Consider the following 18733-nt stretch of genomic DNA (forward strand, 5'->3'; position numbering starts at 1 on the left):
CCTTTTGAAAATTTGCCAATTTAATATTTCCGATCAATTTTGGCCGGAAATCTCTAACGTGGCCGGCACTGAAGTGGATAATTTTTGCATTTTTTAAAATTATTTTTTCCATTTTCTTTCCCTTTGGCATGTGGCTTGACGTCGGCCATACCAGTACTTGGACCGGCCACAGGTGAGGGTCGCCATCACCAGATTCGGTGATGGCGACCCTAGCCACACGCAAAAGGGAAAAAAAAGAAAAAAAAGGAAATTTTTTTTATAAATATGCAAAAATTTCCATCTCTCTCTCTCTCCCCGTTTCTTAATAGCACTTGCACCATAAGGTGCAGTTTTCTTAATTTGTGTTCTCGTGCCTCAGTCCCGGAAATGGTTACGCAAGACATTTTTAAACTCCTCTCTCTCTCTACACATCACACATCACACATCACACATCCACATATAAGCTGATTGACAGTCACGCGAACCTACTCTTCCGATCACCTTCGTTTGACAAGGTCACCAAGAAAAATGAAGGTGCCACAATATACTGCCATCTTGCGGATGATTGAGAGTGACCTCCTATCACCTCTTTATACACATTCACGTGATATGCTAGGATTGGACCAGCTTTTATAATTAGTACACATATATGTTAAATTTAACTTGTTTATATTGTTAGGCGTTCAGATGATCACATCTCCACGTACCGGCATTTCTATAGCATATGTTGCTCTTATATCGCACGGATAATGCACGTTTCTCTAGGAAAATGAAAGTTAGTTTTTTCTTTTCAAACGATGGAAAAAAAAGAGCCATGGATGATTAATCTAATCCGATGGATGATTCAAATGATGACTTGATGAGTGATCAATCTGATTATGGGGCCGCAAGTCAAAAGAGCAATGGAACAAAGAAGAACTAGGTGGTTTAAGAAATTTTTCCAGATAATGGATGCGTTGATTGTTGATAAGATAAATGAACCCGGAAGGTAGTGGCTTGTCACGGGATCCGGTGCCATTGGCTGGTATCGAGGTCTGCAGCCTCTCATGACACATGAAAAAACAATTTGAGCGAAAAGGGTTAAGCTTCATGGGGAGCTCACAGAAATCTTGAATGAGGAATTGATGAGTCGAGGCACTTCGGTGGTTCCTGTTGGAAAAGTATTTGTAATTGGAAAGGATTAAAGATTGAGGAGAAAGATTAGGATATAGTTTGGCCCGCAACAATCACATCTTTTTCATATTCAACAATTACCTCTTTTCGTGATCAAGTGTCACTTCTTTCACGATAACAAACTCTTTCAACAAAAAAGCGAGAGGCCTGCATGTATGCATGAAGGGTTTTCATTTGTTGATGTTAATCGTGCATCGTACCGATTTTGTTCATATATCTTCTCTACAACTCCCTTATTTAATGCCTTCACCTACACTTTTCACTATTTTTTGTTGTCTGTTCTATTTCTAACTCTCCTTATTCCTTGACTTTTACTTTGCATTCGCTGTGTCAAACTCCGCACATGTGATACTAGCGTCTCCACCTCCAATCCATTTACTAAGAGGGCCACATACCTATTGCCCACTTTGCACCACTTTACAAACTTGCATTTTCATGGAAATCATTCCGCCTTTCCGAAGAGCAAAGCTTTTTTCAAATAAGCCAATTTATTTGGGACCCGCACATCCACTCGTTTTTCCAATTCAAAGATCCTCAAATCTGAATGGGAAAATGACACAAACAGTCCCTGAACTTTGACTCAATGTGCAATTTGATCCATAAACTTTTAATTTGTTCAATGTAGTCCCTGAACTTTAACCCAATGTTCAATATGGTCCATGAACTTTCAATTTGTTCAATGTGGTCCCTAAACTTTTGGTACGTGTTCAATATAGTCCCTGAACTTTATAAAAATGTTCAGTGTAGTCCTTCCATTAATTCAAGTTCAAGGACTATATTGTATATTTTCATATAGTTCAGGGACTAAATTGAACATTTACTAAAAGTTCAGAGACCACATTGAACATTGGGTTAAAGTTCAGGGACTACATTGAACAAATTAAAAATTCAGGGACCAAATTGCATATTGAGCTAAAGATCAGAGACTGTTTGTGTCATTATCCCAATCTGAATCGACAGTTCCATTTTAAGCAGAAACCTACTTTCTCTTAACTTTCCCCCTGCTTCCTTTTTTCAATAAGAAAATGATTGGTCGTACATTCTGCATTTGAATAATATCCCTCACATGTACGGTTAAAAGAATAGACGCATGCGGATTATCTAGTTGAATTGAAGAGGTGAATTATAATGGCTCCCAACAGACATTTGACTCCCCTGAAAACGGGTGCAATCAGGAGCAGCTTCATATGTATCAATAATCCTATACATCTGTAGTAGAATTCATGAGGCAGGAACACATTGGACCATATTCATTGCAAAAATAGAATTATATCTGAAAAAGATTATACAAACCAAATGTCTAAGCAGTTCCTCTGATCAATCTTTGATCCAACTTTTTCACCTTTATAAGGCCGAAGAGAACTTGGAAACCGAAAAATGCACATGAAAAACAGATGCTACAACTGCAGGCGCCTATAAGAGCAAGTTCAGAACAAACATGAATACAAAATAGGAGAAAGGAGGTAACAAGTTGCGTAAAGGGGAAAAGAAGATACAAAATTGTTGCAACATTCATTGGCCTCTAGCAGCCACATCCTGGTGATTGGCCAAGATAGTCGCAATCAGGAATCTTAGCATCTCTCCTGAGTCCAAATCTTAAATAATGTTTGGATTCCAAATGAATTGATTTCGAATAAGCCAATTTATTTGGAATACTGCAGATCCACCCTTTTTCCAATTCAAACAGCCTCAAATCTATGTTGACAGTTCCATTTTAAGAAGAAACCTACATTTTTTTGACTTTCCCTCTACTTTCCTTTTTGTAGTGAGAAAATGATTGGTTGTGCATTTTGCATTTGAATAATATCCGCACTCCCCCCTCAAAACTACTAATTCACAAACACTACTGGAACGGCACAACTCACATGTACAGTTAAAAGAATCATACGCATGATGATTATCCAGTTGAATTGAAGGGGAGCTTCATAATGGCTCCCCTTGAAATGTTTGTAAGTAAAACGTGTGCACTCAGGAGCTTCATATATATCAATAATCTTATACATCTGCAGCAGAATTCATGAGGCACTAAGAAGATGAACTCATTAAACCAGATTCATCGCAGAAAAAGAATTGTATCTGAAAAAGTTTTTACACTCCCAATGTCGGGGGAAGAACACTGGAAGTGCCAAAACTTGTGTACGGCGCTCACTTTAGTGCCAAAAGTTTCCGCCGGATCACTTAAATGCCAAACTTTTTGAAAAACGATCACTTAAGTGCCAACTCCAGTTAGTTTGGCCGGAAATCCGACGTGGTATTTTTTTATTAATTTCCGAAGCCGATGTGGCTCGCTAGAGGTTTAGTCAACATGTACTGTCAGCATGTACACTTCAAAACGACGTAATTTAGCATGTACACTTCAATTTTTTAAATATTTTTTCTGATTTTTTCTTTTTTTCCTTCTTTTCTTTTTTTCTTTTCTTTCTTCTTATTCTACCTTTGGCCGGTGACCGGACACCTGCCACCGGCTGCTTGGCCTCGCCCGCCACAGGTGATGCCCAGTCGACCCTCGCCTGGGCGAGGGCGAGCGAGCCGTGGCAAGGGCTCCCCTCGCCAGATCCGACGAGGCCGCCGTAGCCTGGGCGAGGGCCGGCCTCGCCCAGGCTCGCCCGCCCTCGCCCAAGCCACGGCATCCTCTTCGGCAGCTGGCAAGGCGACCCTCACCCTGGGCGAGGCCACCCTCGAAAGCCACAGGCGAGGGTCAGCCGGGCCTCGCCTGTGGCTGGCAACGATGACCTCGTTCGGGCGAGGCCAAACGGCCGGTCATGGCCGGTGGCCGGTGTCCGATCACTGGCCAAAGGTAGAAGAAGAAGAAAGAAAAGAAAAAAAGAAAAAAAGGAAAAAAATCAAAAAAGATATTTAAAAAATCAAAATATACACATGGAAATGCCATATAGACTAATTTTTTTAAAAAAAAAAACCCAACTCAAATTAAAATTTTAATTATAATAGCCACGTATTAATTTGGCCAGAATTTCTCACCGTTGGCACTTAAGTAATCGTTTTTTTTCCGATTTGGCACTTAAGTGATCCGGCGAAAATTTTTGACACTAAAATGAGCGCCATACATAAGTTTTGGCACTTCTAGTATTCTTCCTCCCCTCAATGTCTAATAGTTCATGTCATCAATCTCTTCCTTTAATCCAAATTTTCACCTTTATAAGGTCGAAAAGAACTTGGAAACCGAAATATGCACATAAAACATATGTCACTACTGTTAGCGCCTATCAAAGCAAGTTGAGAACAAACATGAGTACAAAATAGTATAAAAGAGATAACAAGTTGCATAAAGGCAAAAAGATAACACAGTAGCTTACTCGGATTGAATTGAGATACAAAATTGTAGATAACACAGTAGATAACAATTTTGGCCGGCCGGCCGGCGCTGACATGGACGCCGGCCGGCCAAAATTAATCGGATGGACTGAATTGACACAAATGCAAAAATTTTAAGACTCAATTGGCACTAAAAAGAAGGTTTATGATTGAATTGACATAATTGCAATAAGTTTAGTATTGTTTCGGTAATTCTCCTCATTTTTGTAAGCAACACAAACAATCAATTTTTTAGGAAACTATTTTTTAAATCATGCAATTTAGTAACCGAGTTGAGAGGCTTTAGCTTGAATACCCTGCCTACTTAAGCATCCAAACCAAATGTGCTTTTCATGATATATTGTCTTCCTACTGTGTGAACAAATAGCTAAGTTGAGAGACATATTGTATTCAGAACACATCTATTGAAACAACCACGTGAGTAACGGTCATGTGGTTTGACCGATTTGGTCTCGCATTGACCGCCATTTTCTCATCCATAGCCTTAGGTTCTCAAGATGCATCCGCTGAAATATTAGTTGCAGCTTCTGAAAAGCATTGCATGGCACAAGTAGCACAAGATGTTGCGGGGAATATCTCCGGCTCAAGGGTCCAAAGGATCTTTTAGTGAAGAATTGCACTCTCAAATATTGGATATATCCGGCAAGCACGTGGGACTTTTAAAGTTCGTCTGTCCTAAATTTAAATTAGTTTGGGAGAAGAGTCGTTCGACTTGAATGGACTTTTCTTTCATTTTGCTTTGTCTAGAACATCCTCTTCCCGGTGGTGCGAACCAAGTGAATAAGGCAATAGAGATTGTATAGATTAAGGAGGATGAGGAGGTATGCCAAAGATTCCGCCAAGCACCTCATTTTCTACCTTTGAGCAAATAGCAAAAGAAGAATGTCGTGAAGTACTGGCCGTTGCCAAAATGTTGACTTTTGCCTTTGCCTGTACCGTACGGACAGGTATCTAAATTGAAGATCACCGACTTCATTCGGGATGAACTAAGTTAGCATCTGTATAATAATTTTGAAAAATTGTAACCCTTCAAAACATAATTTGAAATGTTGCATATCCCCTAAAAGTCGCAAGTACAACTTTTTTGGTACATCATACCTTTTGGAACGAAAGGGCAAGCACAGCTTTTTTTTAAGGATGAGCAAGATAAACAGTCCAAACTGAGACCAGACCAACCGGTTTGGTCAGTTTCTCGGGAATGTCGGTCCGGTTCCCGGTTCTTAAAAGTAGAATCGGTTCCCGAATGGTCCGGTTCCTAGTTCTAGGGTGGGAACCGGACCGGACCGAATCAATAAATATATATATTTTTCCAATTTTTATATATATATATTTATTTACTTTTTAAAATTTTTGAAAAAAATAAAAAGCCTAATCTAATTTCTCCAATTCTCTCTTGCCTTTACCAATAAGTGATTGGTCCCATTGAAACCGAACCGGACCGGACCATCGGTCCAATCCGGTCCATGGTCCCAAAACTAGCCGGTCCGGTCCCCAGTCCTAAAAATTGGGAACCAGTCCTCCCGATCCGGTCCCCAGTCCTAGAAATTAGGAACCGGTCCTCCCGATCCGATTCCTGGATTGAACCGAACCGGACCAGGAACCGCTCACCCCTAGCTTTTTTGGTGCATCATACCTTTTGGAACGAAATTGTCCCTTTCGCCATTTCATGTACCTATATTATCATTTCGCTTTCACGGCTAATCGATTCATTGATCCAAGTTTGACCAACCCACTTTTTTATTTATTTCCTTTTCTTTCCTCTCCTCCAAAATAAAATGTATTTAACAAACACAATGAAAAACATAGAAATCAATCTTAACAAACATTATATGCAATACATTATACAATTTAATACATTTACAGCAAACCTAGTGGTGCTCCTACCAATAATACTTGAATGGTGATGGTAACTTTTATAAGTAGATTATTGTGCAAAGCATGTGCCTTCACTAGTTATGACCCTTCTCGATCTCAACAAGCCTATCGTCATGCAGATGCAGGAATCAGTAAGCCCACAGCGCTGACCTTAGAAGATGATTGAGAATTTGTGGAACTAGAGGCCCTAGGTTGCTCAAGAAATACCTCATTTATTCCTCAACCATCTGTACCGCAAAGGCTATTCCACGCTTACGTAGCAGAGACCTACTACTGCTGGAATGGACTGCCTGAAATTCCCATAATGAAACCTCCTAACATGACTGATATCAGTGTGCACTAGAGAGAGAGAGAGAGATTGCATGGGTAACTAGTAGACAACCAGGATCGCGGGCAATTACAAACAGTATACGAATGTTGTCACTAAATAGCCCTCTATATGTTACAGAATTATACGAGTTCTGTTACATGTCACCAGCCACATGTTCGCGAGGTCAAACTAACCAAAACTTGACCAAATGACAATTACAACTTCAAGACTGCTCTAAGTACAACTAGAAGTTTCTGGTACTAAACTTGCTTACTATGGCACGGGCCTATCTATCAAAAGGCGGGGGATTATTCTGAATAAGTAGCAGACGGGCAAACCTGATAGTGGGCTACTGAAGCAGATAAACTTCACAGAATGGCCCAAAAGATTGGTTGTGCATTCTGCATTTGAATAATATCCCTTGCATGTACAGTTAAAGAATCAGATGCATGCTGATTATTCAGTTGAATTGAAGAGGTGAATTATAATAACTCCCCAACAGATATTTGGCTCCCCTTGAAATGTTTGTAAGCTGAACGTGTGTACTTGGGAGCAGCTTCTCACGTATCAATAATCCTATACATCTGCAGCAGAATTCACGAAGCAATAAGAATAGGAACTCATTGGACCAAATTCATCGCAGAAAAATAATTGTATATGAACAAGATTTTACACACCCAATGTCTAAGCAGTTCCTGTGATCAATCTCTCCCTTTGATCCAACTTTTTCACCTTTATAAGACCGAAGAGAACTTGGAAACCGAAAAATGCACATAAAACAGATGCTGCTAGTGCAGGCGCCTATAAGAGCAAGTTCAGGACAAACATGAGTACAAAATAGCATAAAAGAGAGAATAAGTTGCTTAAAAGGTAAAAGATAACCGGTAGCTTACGCGAATCGAATTGAGATACAAAATTGTTGCAAGGTTCATCAGGCTTCCAGCAGCCACAGCCTGGCGATTGGCCAAGATAGTCACAATAAGGGATTTTAGCATCCATCCTGAGTACAAATTTTAAACAAGGTTCTGGTGCCAAATAAATTGACTTCAAATGATTCCTGGAGTATGTGGCTTTTGCCAGTAATCATCTTAACACGATGTGCATTGTTTCTAGTTTGCATGTGCACCCAGTTGAAGCAGTTGTTAATAAAGGCTTTCTCATAATAACTCTCAGTAAAGGGCATGGATATTTTTTTATCTGAAGTTACCACAAGGACTAGAAAACCTTATATTTTCATGATTATCAGGTTTAATCTCACAAATCACAAGACATTGATGGAATGATAGATCTCCATTGATGATACATGTTTTGCCGGAAAGTTTAGAGTTAGACAAAGGAAACGACTGTGCCCTTTCAAGACATCTTTCATTGCTGTGGTTCTTTCGCAGAGTTAACAACTAAGTACAGAATGGGACTACTAGTCAAACTCACATTGCCAACTGTCTTCTGGACAGCTGCAACTCGTTGAAAGGCCCTTTCGGATTCTAAAGTCCGAACCCTGAGCTTGAGGTCACCTTGTTCCTGCATCGTAATTTCGAAGCAATGTAACCTAAGATCCAAAAGATTTAGTATACAACGAGGAGGGACAGCCCTGAAATTACCAGTCGCTGGATGATTTCTGCAAGCTTTTCAACTCGGTCAGCCTGTCTAAATAAGTTGTAAAATGCACGAGATTGGCGCTCCCACCGCTTCCTAAAGTCCTGAAATGCCATTTAAGACTGTCATGTAGGATTCAAAGAGCAGCATTACTAAATATCACAAAGGAAGCTACCCAAACTTGCCTTCAGGATGACTTCAACACCAGCTTCACGAAATTTTAGCAACTCCAGTGCATAACTACATATTGAAATATGAAAACATTACAGGCAGAAAGAATTGCCGATTCGAACATCTTGAGAAAGAAATACAAACGCTCCAGAAATGAATCTCTGCCAAAAAGGATACTCTTTTTTAACATAGATCAAAAACCAAAAAGGATACTCACGGTTTAGCAATCTCAGTTATATCGAATCGAGGATCCAGGCCCTTCCCAATGCCATCCAACACTGGGGAGATAACACAGCTTCTCAGTCCAGTTTTTTCATAGCGCAACAGCTCAATCATAGTTCATTGGCACAGTACCTGAAAATGCTCTCACAACAAATGTAAATGTTGCAGGAAATCGGAAGGGCTGATCTGCAGCAATGGATAACAAATCTTCTCCTGATCAAAGTAACAGTAGCTATTAGCAACATGTGTTTCACCTCATACCACACATGTAAAATGCTATCAGGTTACTGTACAAGTTATACATTAAATCTAATAAAAAAAAGCCATGTTGCCTTAGACATTATCATGGTACTTGTTACCCATCTCAGTCCACTGCAATGCAGTGATTCTTAGCTTCTTGCAGATAGATAAGAGATTGCTTTAGTGTAAACAATAATTATGGTACATAATTCAAAGATATTAATAAATCACGCAATGTGATACCATAATTCAGACCTTTTAAGTAGTCTATACTCCATAAACCATATTCAATTCTTCTAGACCATTTATTTCTTCTTAATTAGATTTATTCAAATTTTGAAATTCTTTTGCTTATTGAACAAATCCCGGAAGTAAGTGGGAGACTGAACTATATAATCTACTTTGCACATGAATGAAATATACAGCCATTCCAATAACCCGGAGAACCAGCAGAGAATTGGCAAGAACAGATTTTTATTCTTTTTTATGAATAAAAATAGAAATGGGAGGTTCCAACGGCAGAACAATTTTTACATCAGCTAAAGTGAAAGATAACTGTGAATGACAACTAATTATTAGCATATGCTACATTGAGGGGAATAACTGAAGCGGCTCTAGAAGTGCTAGTTTCGATATAGATTTCATGCTTGTTTTCTACTGTACATACTACAAAGCCAAAACACTTCAGTGAGACCGGAATATAGAACGAAATTCCCACTTCCTACAGTTCAGTTGGCACATCCATTTCGTTTAGGTAATAAAGCAAGTACTCTAAGAGAACATGTAAGATCAACATGTGGGAAGTACCTATTGCAGCAAGCCTTTGCTTCTTTTTCTCAATCATTTCCTCCTTGCTCAAGGGCTTTTTGAAGCCTAGTTCTGTCGTTGCCATCTCTGCTTCTCTTCTTTGTGCAGCGAGACGCTCTTCGAAACTACAAAAGGTGAAATTAATGTGATTCTCAGACCATAAAATTTCTGAATAACACTATTAGAAAGTCCAACCAAAAACTTAAGCCAATTAATGGAGGCAGACTACATGAATATAAGACCCACCAAAATCCCATAACAAAGCGATTTAGGATACTTTAATAGCCCCTCTCGCGAGCAAACTGAACTGAGTACGTCATGTGGAATTGCCTAACAGGTAGCCTCACACAGGAAATAAATTTGGAGAAAAACCTGGCTCTGATACTATGTCAAATAAGTTTAACCCACAAACTTAAACTGGTAGGTGGAGGGAGATTGCATGAAAATGAGACCCGTTGAAACACATAGATAAACAATGCAGGATAGTTTAACAGAGACCAAGAACTGGCAACCCCTACCAACTAATTTACAGTACAATATATGCAATAAAAGCTGGTCTATCAACACAACACCGACTGTTCACCAGCCAATATTATGATGAGTTCCTTTCCTTCAAGTACCCTCATATAGTTATACTTTTCTGTCACTACGATCCAAAAGATGGCAAGAGGTATAAGACATATAATTGATTCTCAACCTTAATGCCAGATAAACCTTTCTGTGACCAAAGTCATTAAGCAAGAGCAGACCAACTCCCTAACATATCTTGTCCATGAAAAAGAAACAAATAAACTTCCTGCAGATTCAGCCACTTCCTCACATAGAAAGCATCAGCTAACCACCATAGGTCTTCCATATGAGGATGTTGACAGTGAGGATATCATGCCTTTTGGCCCTAGCAGAAATGCGCAACCTTGGGAGACATATCTCATCTCCACATGATGTTGCACTTCTGCAACACCTCTTTACTCACAAAGACGTCTAAGTGGAAGCTTAACAGAAAAACGTGCCTTTAACCCAAGCTCCAGAGAAGACATCGTTTACGAATGTAGGATTGAAATCTCTGCGGACCACAAGGAGTTCAAAAACGACAAAGTTCTCAAGTTCTTCGATTGGCATTTCTATTTAACCTAAAGCCACATATTCCTGCCACTTGGAAGACTCCCGTACAAAGTAATCCATGTATCTGGCAAATTGAGAAGAGTACTTGAAATCTTATTCTAGGGGATACTTTGACAGACCACATAACACGTGAAAAATGAATACAATTCTTATTGCCTTTTTAGGATATGCAGGCGAGCAGCTTCTGGACCAGCAAGGATACTAATTCTATCTTTTCCATCTGTTATCCAAGCCTGACGCTCTACACATGCTCACTTCTCAAAACTGAAGTCAACAAACACTTGCAAGATAAAGCTTCAGTAAAGTTAACAAATGAAATCATTTGAGTTCTCCATCATGCAACAGTTGCTTTACAATCCCCAGCGGACAAATTGATACCTAAAAACTCAAATGAAAGTCCCAATAATAGACATTTCACATATAACAACCAGAGAAACAGAAGGATGAGAAACATGGAGCAAACCCTTTCTTTTTAAATATTCACAGGTAAGAATTGTTACTGAAAACAGCACTCTCAGCATCAGCATCACCATACTTTCAAGCAGATTGCAGAAAGATAGGGAGTTAAACAAAAGGATAACCTCATCAGCACACCTGTTAAGAAAGAACTGCGCAGTCCTTCTGACAGCTGTCATGTCCCCTGTTGGCACAAGAACGCCCATTTGAATCATTGCCTGAAGGACCTGCACCCAGAAAGAAACTTATAAGTAGTAAATTCATTACTGCAGGCAACATACTAAATTTGGGAAGTGAACAACTTCTGCCACTTTTTGACTTAATCACCTTGTCTGGGTCCTTTTCATAGACACCATAGAATGTTTCCAACAAACCTTCTCGGATGTTCGAGCTTATACTGCAGGTCAGCAACACAACCAATAATGTCCCAAGACACATTCACACAAGCTTGAATTATTAAGTTCCTGATCCTACTAAGAAAAGATGGCTACACACAAGGTCCATTATTTACCTTCCCATCATGCCAAAATCATAGAATATCAACCGTCCGCCATTGACATCATCAACGGCAATATTTCCCGGATGCTGAAACAATGAATAGAGAATTGTTAGATTGAATGACCAGCTTTGAGCTTTACATGCTGGCCATTATGACTTAGATGGGAGATGCAAGAACTAAGAAAGGTTTTAGCAGCATCAAACTTAAAGATCGCACTTCAGGAAAGCAACTAAAGACATTTGACAGCGCTCACAGGATCAGCATGGAAAAAACCATGAGAAAGAATTTGCTCCAAATAGGATTCAACAGCATATCGGCCCAATCTGCAATTTATAAACCAGCACTTAGCAAATAGCTTATCAGACAGAAAAATGAATAGCACAAGAGTAAGAAGCATCATCTCAACCACAGGAGACGAAATTTCGAAAATTCAGGATAGAGAAATAAAACCTTTTGCGATCTACCCCCAGCTGATCAAGAGCTTGTATTTTGTTGATTTTAATCCCTGGAACATACTCCATGGTCAAAACCTAAATTTGTTTAGGTACAGAAGACATAATTAGATTGGCATCAGTTGTAAAGTATGATTTGGTACAAATAAACAAAGGTGCATATAAAAGCATTTAAGTTTCATGAACACTCTCAGTGTGGAACCTGGGGCGTCGTGTACTCCCAGAAAATTGATGGGACTTTTACATAGTCCATGTCCTTGAAGTTACTAGCAAACAACTCCGCATTAGCAGCTTCTTTGGTGTAATCAATTTCCTGTCATCAGTCATTCTCAAAAGTAAATAGGAGCTACATCCATAAGATATCATAGTAACTCAGAATTATGTTCCTGTAACAAATGAATGACAAACCACAATCTGGATCAACTAAAATATTGTAAGCGACCATATCTACCTCCACAACCTAGTGTTACATGCATTCCTGCCCTTCCTATGCTAGATAACATTCTACCTTCACTTATTTCCTGCCTTAATTATGAGTTACTTTCTAGACTATGCATTCCTGCTTTTGTATAACTTCTTCATCAATTCTACATTACAATCCAATGCATACCAAAATATTTCATACTTTTTGCTTCTTAAATTTCAAATTATGATTGAATATTCAAGATAATTGGTTTGTCAAACCAAATAAAACATATAGATGAATTACAATACCTGGTACAATACACTTGCACACTCATCATAAATCGCAACCCAATCCCTTTTGGCACCATCTGACTTTGGATCGATCTTTTGAAGATATTCAGAAATCACCTACAAGAAGAAATGGCAAAAAAATAACCTTCAAAAATGTCGATTGATGCAATTTCTCGATGATCCATCAAGTCCAACATATGAACATAAAAGGACTATAACGACCAAAGTATTTTAATGACCAACATGCACATACAATTTGAATAATAAATATCAAGTAAAAGCTCCCAAAATACAGGCGAATAGACAGAAAATAAGCTGAGACTACAGAAATTAGGATGGCAAAAAGTAATAGTGGTATCTTTTATAAAAATTAAGAGCATTTTAAACTATTAAGCATGCAATATGCATGTATTCATGATCATACAGAACATCAGAAGTGTAATAAAAATTTCCAAAATAAACGAGAGGATAGCATGGAGTCATAAGTCAGTCAAGCAAGAAAGATACAGTCAAAATTCTCAAGTTTCATCTTTCCCAGTCAGCTAAATAAGACTCTAGGCGGAAGATAAAAAATTGCTCTTCACATGAGATTCAGCAAACCATAAATTTTGACAGCACCATAAGTACCATCTATAGAGATTCTCTCCATACTTTAGCAGAATTCAAATTCTTAGTTAAAATGGCATTCCTCCCCTGTAGTTATGAACTTTTGCCAGCTAATTTATTAACTTTGGAATATGAAGTATACTTTTGCAGCTGGTAGTCACTCAAGCAATCATATGAATATGAGTCAGTCCTTGAGGCTTGTTCTAGGGGAATCTAAGTTTATTTGTCAAGACCTTTCCATAAGAAGACAGAACAAAAGAAAGTAGATTGCATTGATTTCGTTCTTCACACATCCTACATGCATCCGATGGCCACATATAAGGCTGCAGAAAGAAGGTTTATCTAAAAGAATAATTTTGGGGACTAAACTGTCGACCTTTAAACTATAGCAAGAAAAGTGAAAAACGCAGTGAACTAGAAGGTGATTTCCCCGAATATTGATTATCTTCTATTGATGGTCCTCACCCTTAGGTTTTTCAAATCAACGTCAAAAAGATCCTTGAGACCAGGCCTTTGTACTTTAACAACAACTTCCTGTCCCTTCAAACGTGCTCGATGAACCTGACCTGCACAATATTTTATTTAACCAAGGTGTCAGTAGGACAGGAAGTAAATCTAAGCAATGATAGCTCAGGTGACTCATACGAGCATTTTGGATAATTGAGGCTGATACCGAGACTAGCAGCAGCTATGGGCTCATAGTCAAAGCTGTCGAAAATATTCTCCAAAGGAGCTCCAAGCTCTTCTTGGACTATAGATAGAGCAGTCTCAGACGGAAAAGGAGGAACTTGATCCTGAAGAAGAAATAGAAGCATTCAGCCAGGAAATTGCCCAGTTAGGAGAAGATAAGACACCCAAGGCACATAAATAGAATAAGAATCAGAAGGCATAAGTACTTTAGGAAGCTTCACATCAAGCTAGCCCAGTCATGGAGAGTACCGGCACTTAGGCAAGAAACTGTGAAACATACTAATGATAACCGATTCTAACCTGAAGTTCAGATAACTGATCAACATATTCTTGAGGAAGAATATCAACCCTTGTTGAGAACTGCTGTCCAATTTTGATAAATGTCGGACCCAGTCTCAATATGTTTTCTTTCAGCCATTTGGCAAGCACCTTACGCCGTAAGACCTTTTTCTGTTCAGTCATTCCTCCTGCATTCACAATCTCGTCTCAATTAGACAAAAAAACAAGGCCAAACTTCAGTACCAGAGGTTTAAAACTCTTGCGAAGCATCGCTAAAGCTAAAGAATCTAAAAATAGAAATCCTATGTACACAAGGTCTTTGGAAATCATAATGTGCAGATCCATTATTTTGTGCCAGAAGTGTATCTCAAAGTGCAAAAGGAGAACACAATAGTATCACCCTTTAATTGCTCAATCAATTGTGGGAAGATTTCTATAAAAACACTTGTCAACGTATTAGAAGGTATCCCTACCTATAGTGACACTTCTGGTTTTCAAGTTAGCATGTGAGCTCAGTAGAAAACAATGCCGTCAAACAGGAAAAGGAAAAACATTTAGAGGAACAGAACGAAGGCCCGTGGTATTGTCATTGATGCTTTTCATGTCTCAAACCTTGAGATATAACGCATTGTGGTTGAACTTGATACCTCGATAAGAGAACTTCTGATTGCTCAACCAAACCCTAAAAATAAATGTCAACACAAATCCCCATATCTCCAGTGTCCTTTGAATGGTTGAATATGTTTTGAATCTACTCCACCGACCACCAGGTGCAACAGATACCTGATAAGCCACACAAGATACATAAGCATCATATCACAACATCCGATTCATAATTTTCATAGCTATAAATGCAGGCACGGGCAGGATTTTGAAATGTAGAAGCTAGCACAGAACCCATCCAGCACCTATCCTTTTTGTGGTTACATGAGCCAGCACCATCTTAATGCCTACGGTTAAATAAACCTCTTATCTGTCATTGAAGCGACTCAATTATATGTTCTCATAGCAATCAAAGGAAGTTAATTCCATTATAGAGCACGAAATTAGGCACTTCAAGAATTTTGATGTAGCTGACCATAAGAAGTGTGTAATTGCTTTATAGATCCTTTTGGTCTACTGCTGCCAATCCTTTGTCTCCAGTAACAGATGGGATATTTCTTATCAAGCCCGACTCCTCTCTACACAAAGCCGACAGTATAATTTTAATGGCCCTGGTAATTCGTAGATGGTGGAAGACTTAGGTCCAAAGATCACCAAAACCCACAACGACCATCTTTAAATAGAGGGACTGAACTTGTGAAGCAAACCTAATGTCTAAAGGCAAGTCCATTCTTTTAATGCCTCCAGCTTTATAGAGTAAAACAAATAGTACCTAGAGATCTAACAAGCTCCCCTATTAAAAGATGACCTACATTTGGCCAAGATGCTATATCCATAACTGCCACGACAGATTCCAAGCAGTCGTTTGATGATAAAAGGGACCGGTCACCACATCCTTCTATTGATGCAATGAAGAATGAACCAAAAAATTTTGAAGCCAGCTCCTACTAGTAATTATTCCTCCTAGTTTCATTAGATACAGGCGTCACTAGGAAAAGAATTCAGCAGCGCAGTAGCAACCCGCCGTACTTCTGGAGAAGAAAATTCTAAATTTGAACAAAGGACTCTGCACTAACACTAGAAGCAAGACTTATCCAGAGAAAGGTAGCCTAAGCAAAAACAGTGTCTTGTAATTAAGCCTTTCTCTCTATTTTTACCTCAACTTGTGGTCCACTTTGCTTGAACCAAGCGTCCTCCTTACCAATCTCTTCAATCCTCCTCTTCCTCCCTTCCTCCGTGGCCTCCACCACTTCCACTTCCTTCAGCAACCTCGACGCCGACGCCCCCGCCGCCGCCGAGCCGTTCCCCTCCACATACTTCACCAAGCTCCCATTGTCCTCCGCGCTCCTCCCCCTCTCATCCGCATGATAACCAGCGGAACCGTTCGAATAGGAGGCATCGCCGCCGCCGCCGCCTCCGCCCGAGCTCGTGGAGGCGGCTCCGTTGCCGTTGGAGGGGTAGCCGTTCAGGTTCTCGACCAGCACGCCCTCCTCCTCCTTCACGACTCGGGCCCGGACTCCGATTCCGGCGGCGCGCCGGGAGCCGCTGCCGCTCCTCCTCCTCCGGGAGGAGGAGAAGGAGGCGACGGTTCCGGCGAGAGCGCGGGGCGAGAGGGAGGAGAGGCGGCGCGTGGGAGCGGCCGCGCGGGGGGCGGAGAGGAAGGCGAGGTCGGGGAAGAGGAGGGAGGCGGCCATTTGCGACGGAGAGGGTCGGGCCGCGATTCAGGAGGGAGGGAGGACGGACGATCGGTCGGTCGTCAACGGGCGGCGGCTGCGCCTGGGAATTCCATCGGAGATCGTGCTTCCAGCTGCAGTAGAGATAGAGAGAGAGAGAAATAGGGAGGGAGGGAGGGAGTCTGGTGGTGAAGTTTTTGTTTTTGCGTGCGCGCAGAGAGGGAGGGAGGGGAATGGAGGGGAGGGGGGGAAAGGGGTGGAGGAGAAGAGGACACGTTGGCGGGAGGGAAATATGGAGGCGGAGGGTTTCATTGGCTGAGAGACGCCCGCCGGATGTCGTGGCCGGATGCGGCCTTACGTGGCCGCCCCTTTTTTGGCAGTCGGATCGGATCCGCACCCACTTTTTAATAGGGGCTATAGATTTCTAAGTGGGTCGATTTCAGACTTGAAATCAAAATCTAGATATGGTTACGATTCGGAACCGGCGGATTCCGATTCAATGGCAGTTCGATTCGTGGCCATGTATGACGAACCTGGAACCGCCGCCGATTCGCGATTCGGCGATTCCGGCTCCGCCCTAGGTTCGGAACCCAGGAAAAATTAAAAAAATAAATTATGAAATAAAAAAATAATGAATTATTTAATATAAAATATAATCAAAATGTATATTATAATCAAATTTGGAGAAAAAAAGAAAGAGATGGGGCTTGAACTTAATGAATTATCATTAAGCGCATTACATAGAAGAATCAAAATTAATGTAGTTCTTTTACCCTCAGTCGTCGCTACACGTTTTGGTACCGGTACCGGTAGTGGTGGTATCTCCGTCGTCAAAGAATTTGGATTCATTATTCCGATCTATCTCTTGTTGTCGATATTGAGCCTTCGTCTGTAAGCTTGAGCCTCCACTGATTCCGGAACTAATCTTGAACGTTGTTCATCCAAAATATTACCTCCGGCATTGAATGCTTGTTCGACTGCAACTGTCAAACATGGGGTTACAAAAATTTATTTTGTAATAAGATAAAGGATTGGGTATTGGCTTGCGTGCCTCTTCCACCAATCCAAAATTAAAAAACATGTACTACCTTCGGATTCAGAAAACTCAAAGGAAACGGTTAGATACATCTCTAATTCAGAAATGTTTCCTATTACTCCATTTTGCTTTTTTTGTCTATGTAATAAAAGTTGGTACTCTCTACTAATTTTACATGTACTCTCACTTTGTGTCTCGATAGATTGAGAAGATCTAATATCACCTCGCTTAGTACAAAATTCATTATATAATTCTATTACTACGTTTTTAACCTCCCTTGGTATGGTTGTAACATCTACCATATTATAATGTAAACATTGATAATACATATGCAAATAATCACCTAAACCATCTAATGTGCAACGTGGATAAAAAACACAAGCAACTAAATAAATAATGGGAATTTCGCTATAATAATGTAGCCACTTCATTCTCATTGTTACTATAGCATTTTGTAATTCAACATCATTTTCATATTCCTCAAAAACTCCGACAATATTAATACACTTTATAAAAAATAAATGCATAGTAGGATAATAAACACCGGACAAAGTATAAGTTGCATAATTAAAAACCTTTAAAATATCTTAAAAAATTTTGCAAATATCCCACTCTCGTAGGCATAAATTAATCTGAGGTATATTATTATAAATGAATGAACATAATAAATCTTCGTATGCAAAAGATTCATTAAGCAAGTTGGAAAGTAGAATTTCAACGAGTTGGAACATCTCTTGAAAATCTTCTTGGCCTTTTTCCATTTGTTTTACAAAATCTACTCCATTCTTTCATTTTTCGAGATGTTTCCATAAAAATTGAATGGTTGTTTTTATTGGTTCAAGAAAAATATCAAGAGTTTTTAAATCATTTTGTACACAAATTTAAAACATGACAAGCACATCTAACGTGAAAATT

General features: G+C 39.7%; 1 protein-coding gene across 4 annotated transcripts; it reads right to left on the reverse strand.

Moving 5' to 3' along the window:
• Window positions 1-2311: 2311 nt before the first annotated feature.
• LOC115683018 (protein ACTIVITY OF BC1 COMPLEX KINASE 8, chloroplastic) lies at window positions 2312-16975 on the reverse strand. Of its 4 annotated transcripts, none has more exons than XM_030607392.2 (21): window positions 16267-16974; window positions 15154-15289; window positions 14528-14694; window positions 14211-14331; window positions 14003-14103; window positions 12950-13048; window positions 12438-12548; window positions 12234-12313; window positions 12037-12106; window positions 11796-11869; window positions 11612-11681; window positions 11423-11511; window positions 9707-9831; window positions 8792-8872; window positions 8655-8715; window positions 8452-8506; window positions 8272-8370; window positions 8102-8191; window positions 7564-7623; window positions 7348-7471; window positions 2312-2361 (listed from the first exon to the last, which is right to left on the reverse strand). In XM_030607392.2, exons 1-20 carry the CDS (start codon window positions 16801-16803, stop codon window positions 7355-7357), a joined length of 2343 nt encoding a protein of 780 aa, XP_030463252.2. In that variant the 5' UTR covers window positions 16804-16974; the 3' UTR covers window positions 2312-2361; window positions 7348-7354. The 4 variants fall into 4 exon arrangements, with proteins under 4 accessions (XP_030463252.2, XP_056168480.1, XP_030463253.2 ...); XM_030607393.2 differs by lacking the exon at window positions 2312-2361 and adding an exon at window positions 6719-7254; XM_056312505.1 differs by lacking the exon at window positions 7564-7623 and having other exon boundaries at window positions 16267-16975.
• Between the last annotated feature and the right edge of the window lie 1758 nt (window positions 16976-18733).

Source organism: Syzygium oleosum, unplaced genomic scaffold (assembly GCF_021117445.2).
Source record: "Syzygium oleosum isolate NSW1041296 unplaced genomic scaffold, Sole_v2.1 Sole_v2.06, whole genome shotgun sequence".
NCBI classification, from domain to species: domain Eukaryota; kingdom Viridiplantae; phylum Streptophyta; class Magnoliopsida; order Myrtales; family Myrtaceae; genus Syzygium; species Syzygium oleosum.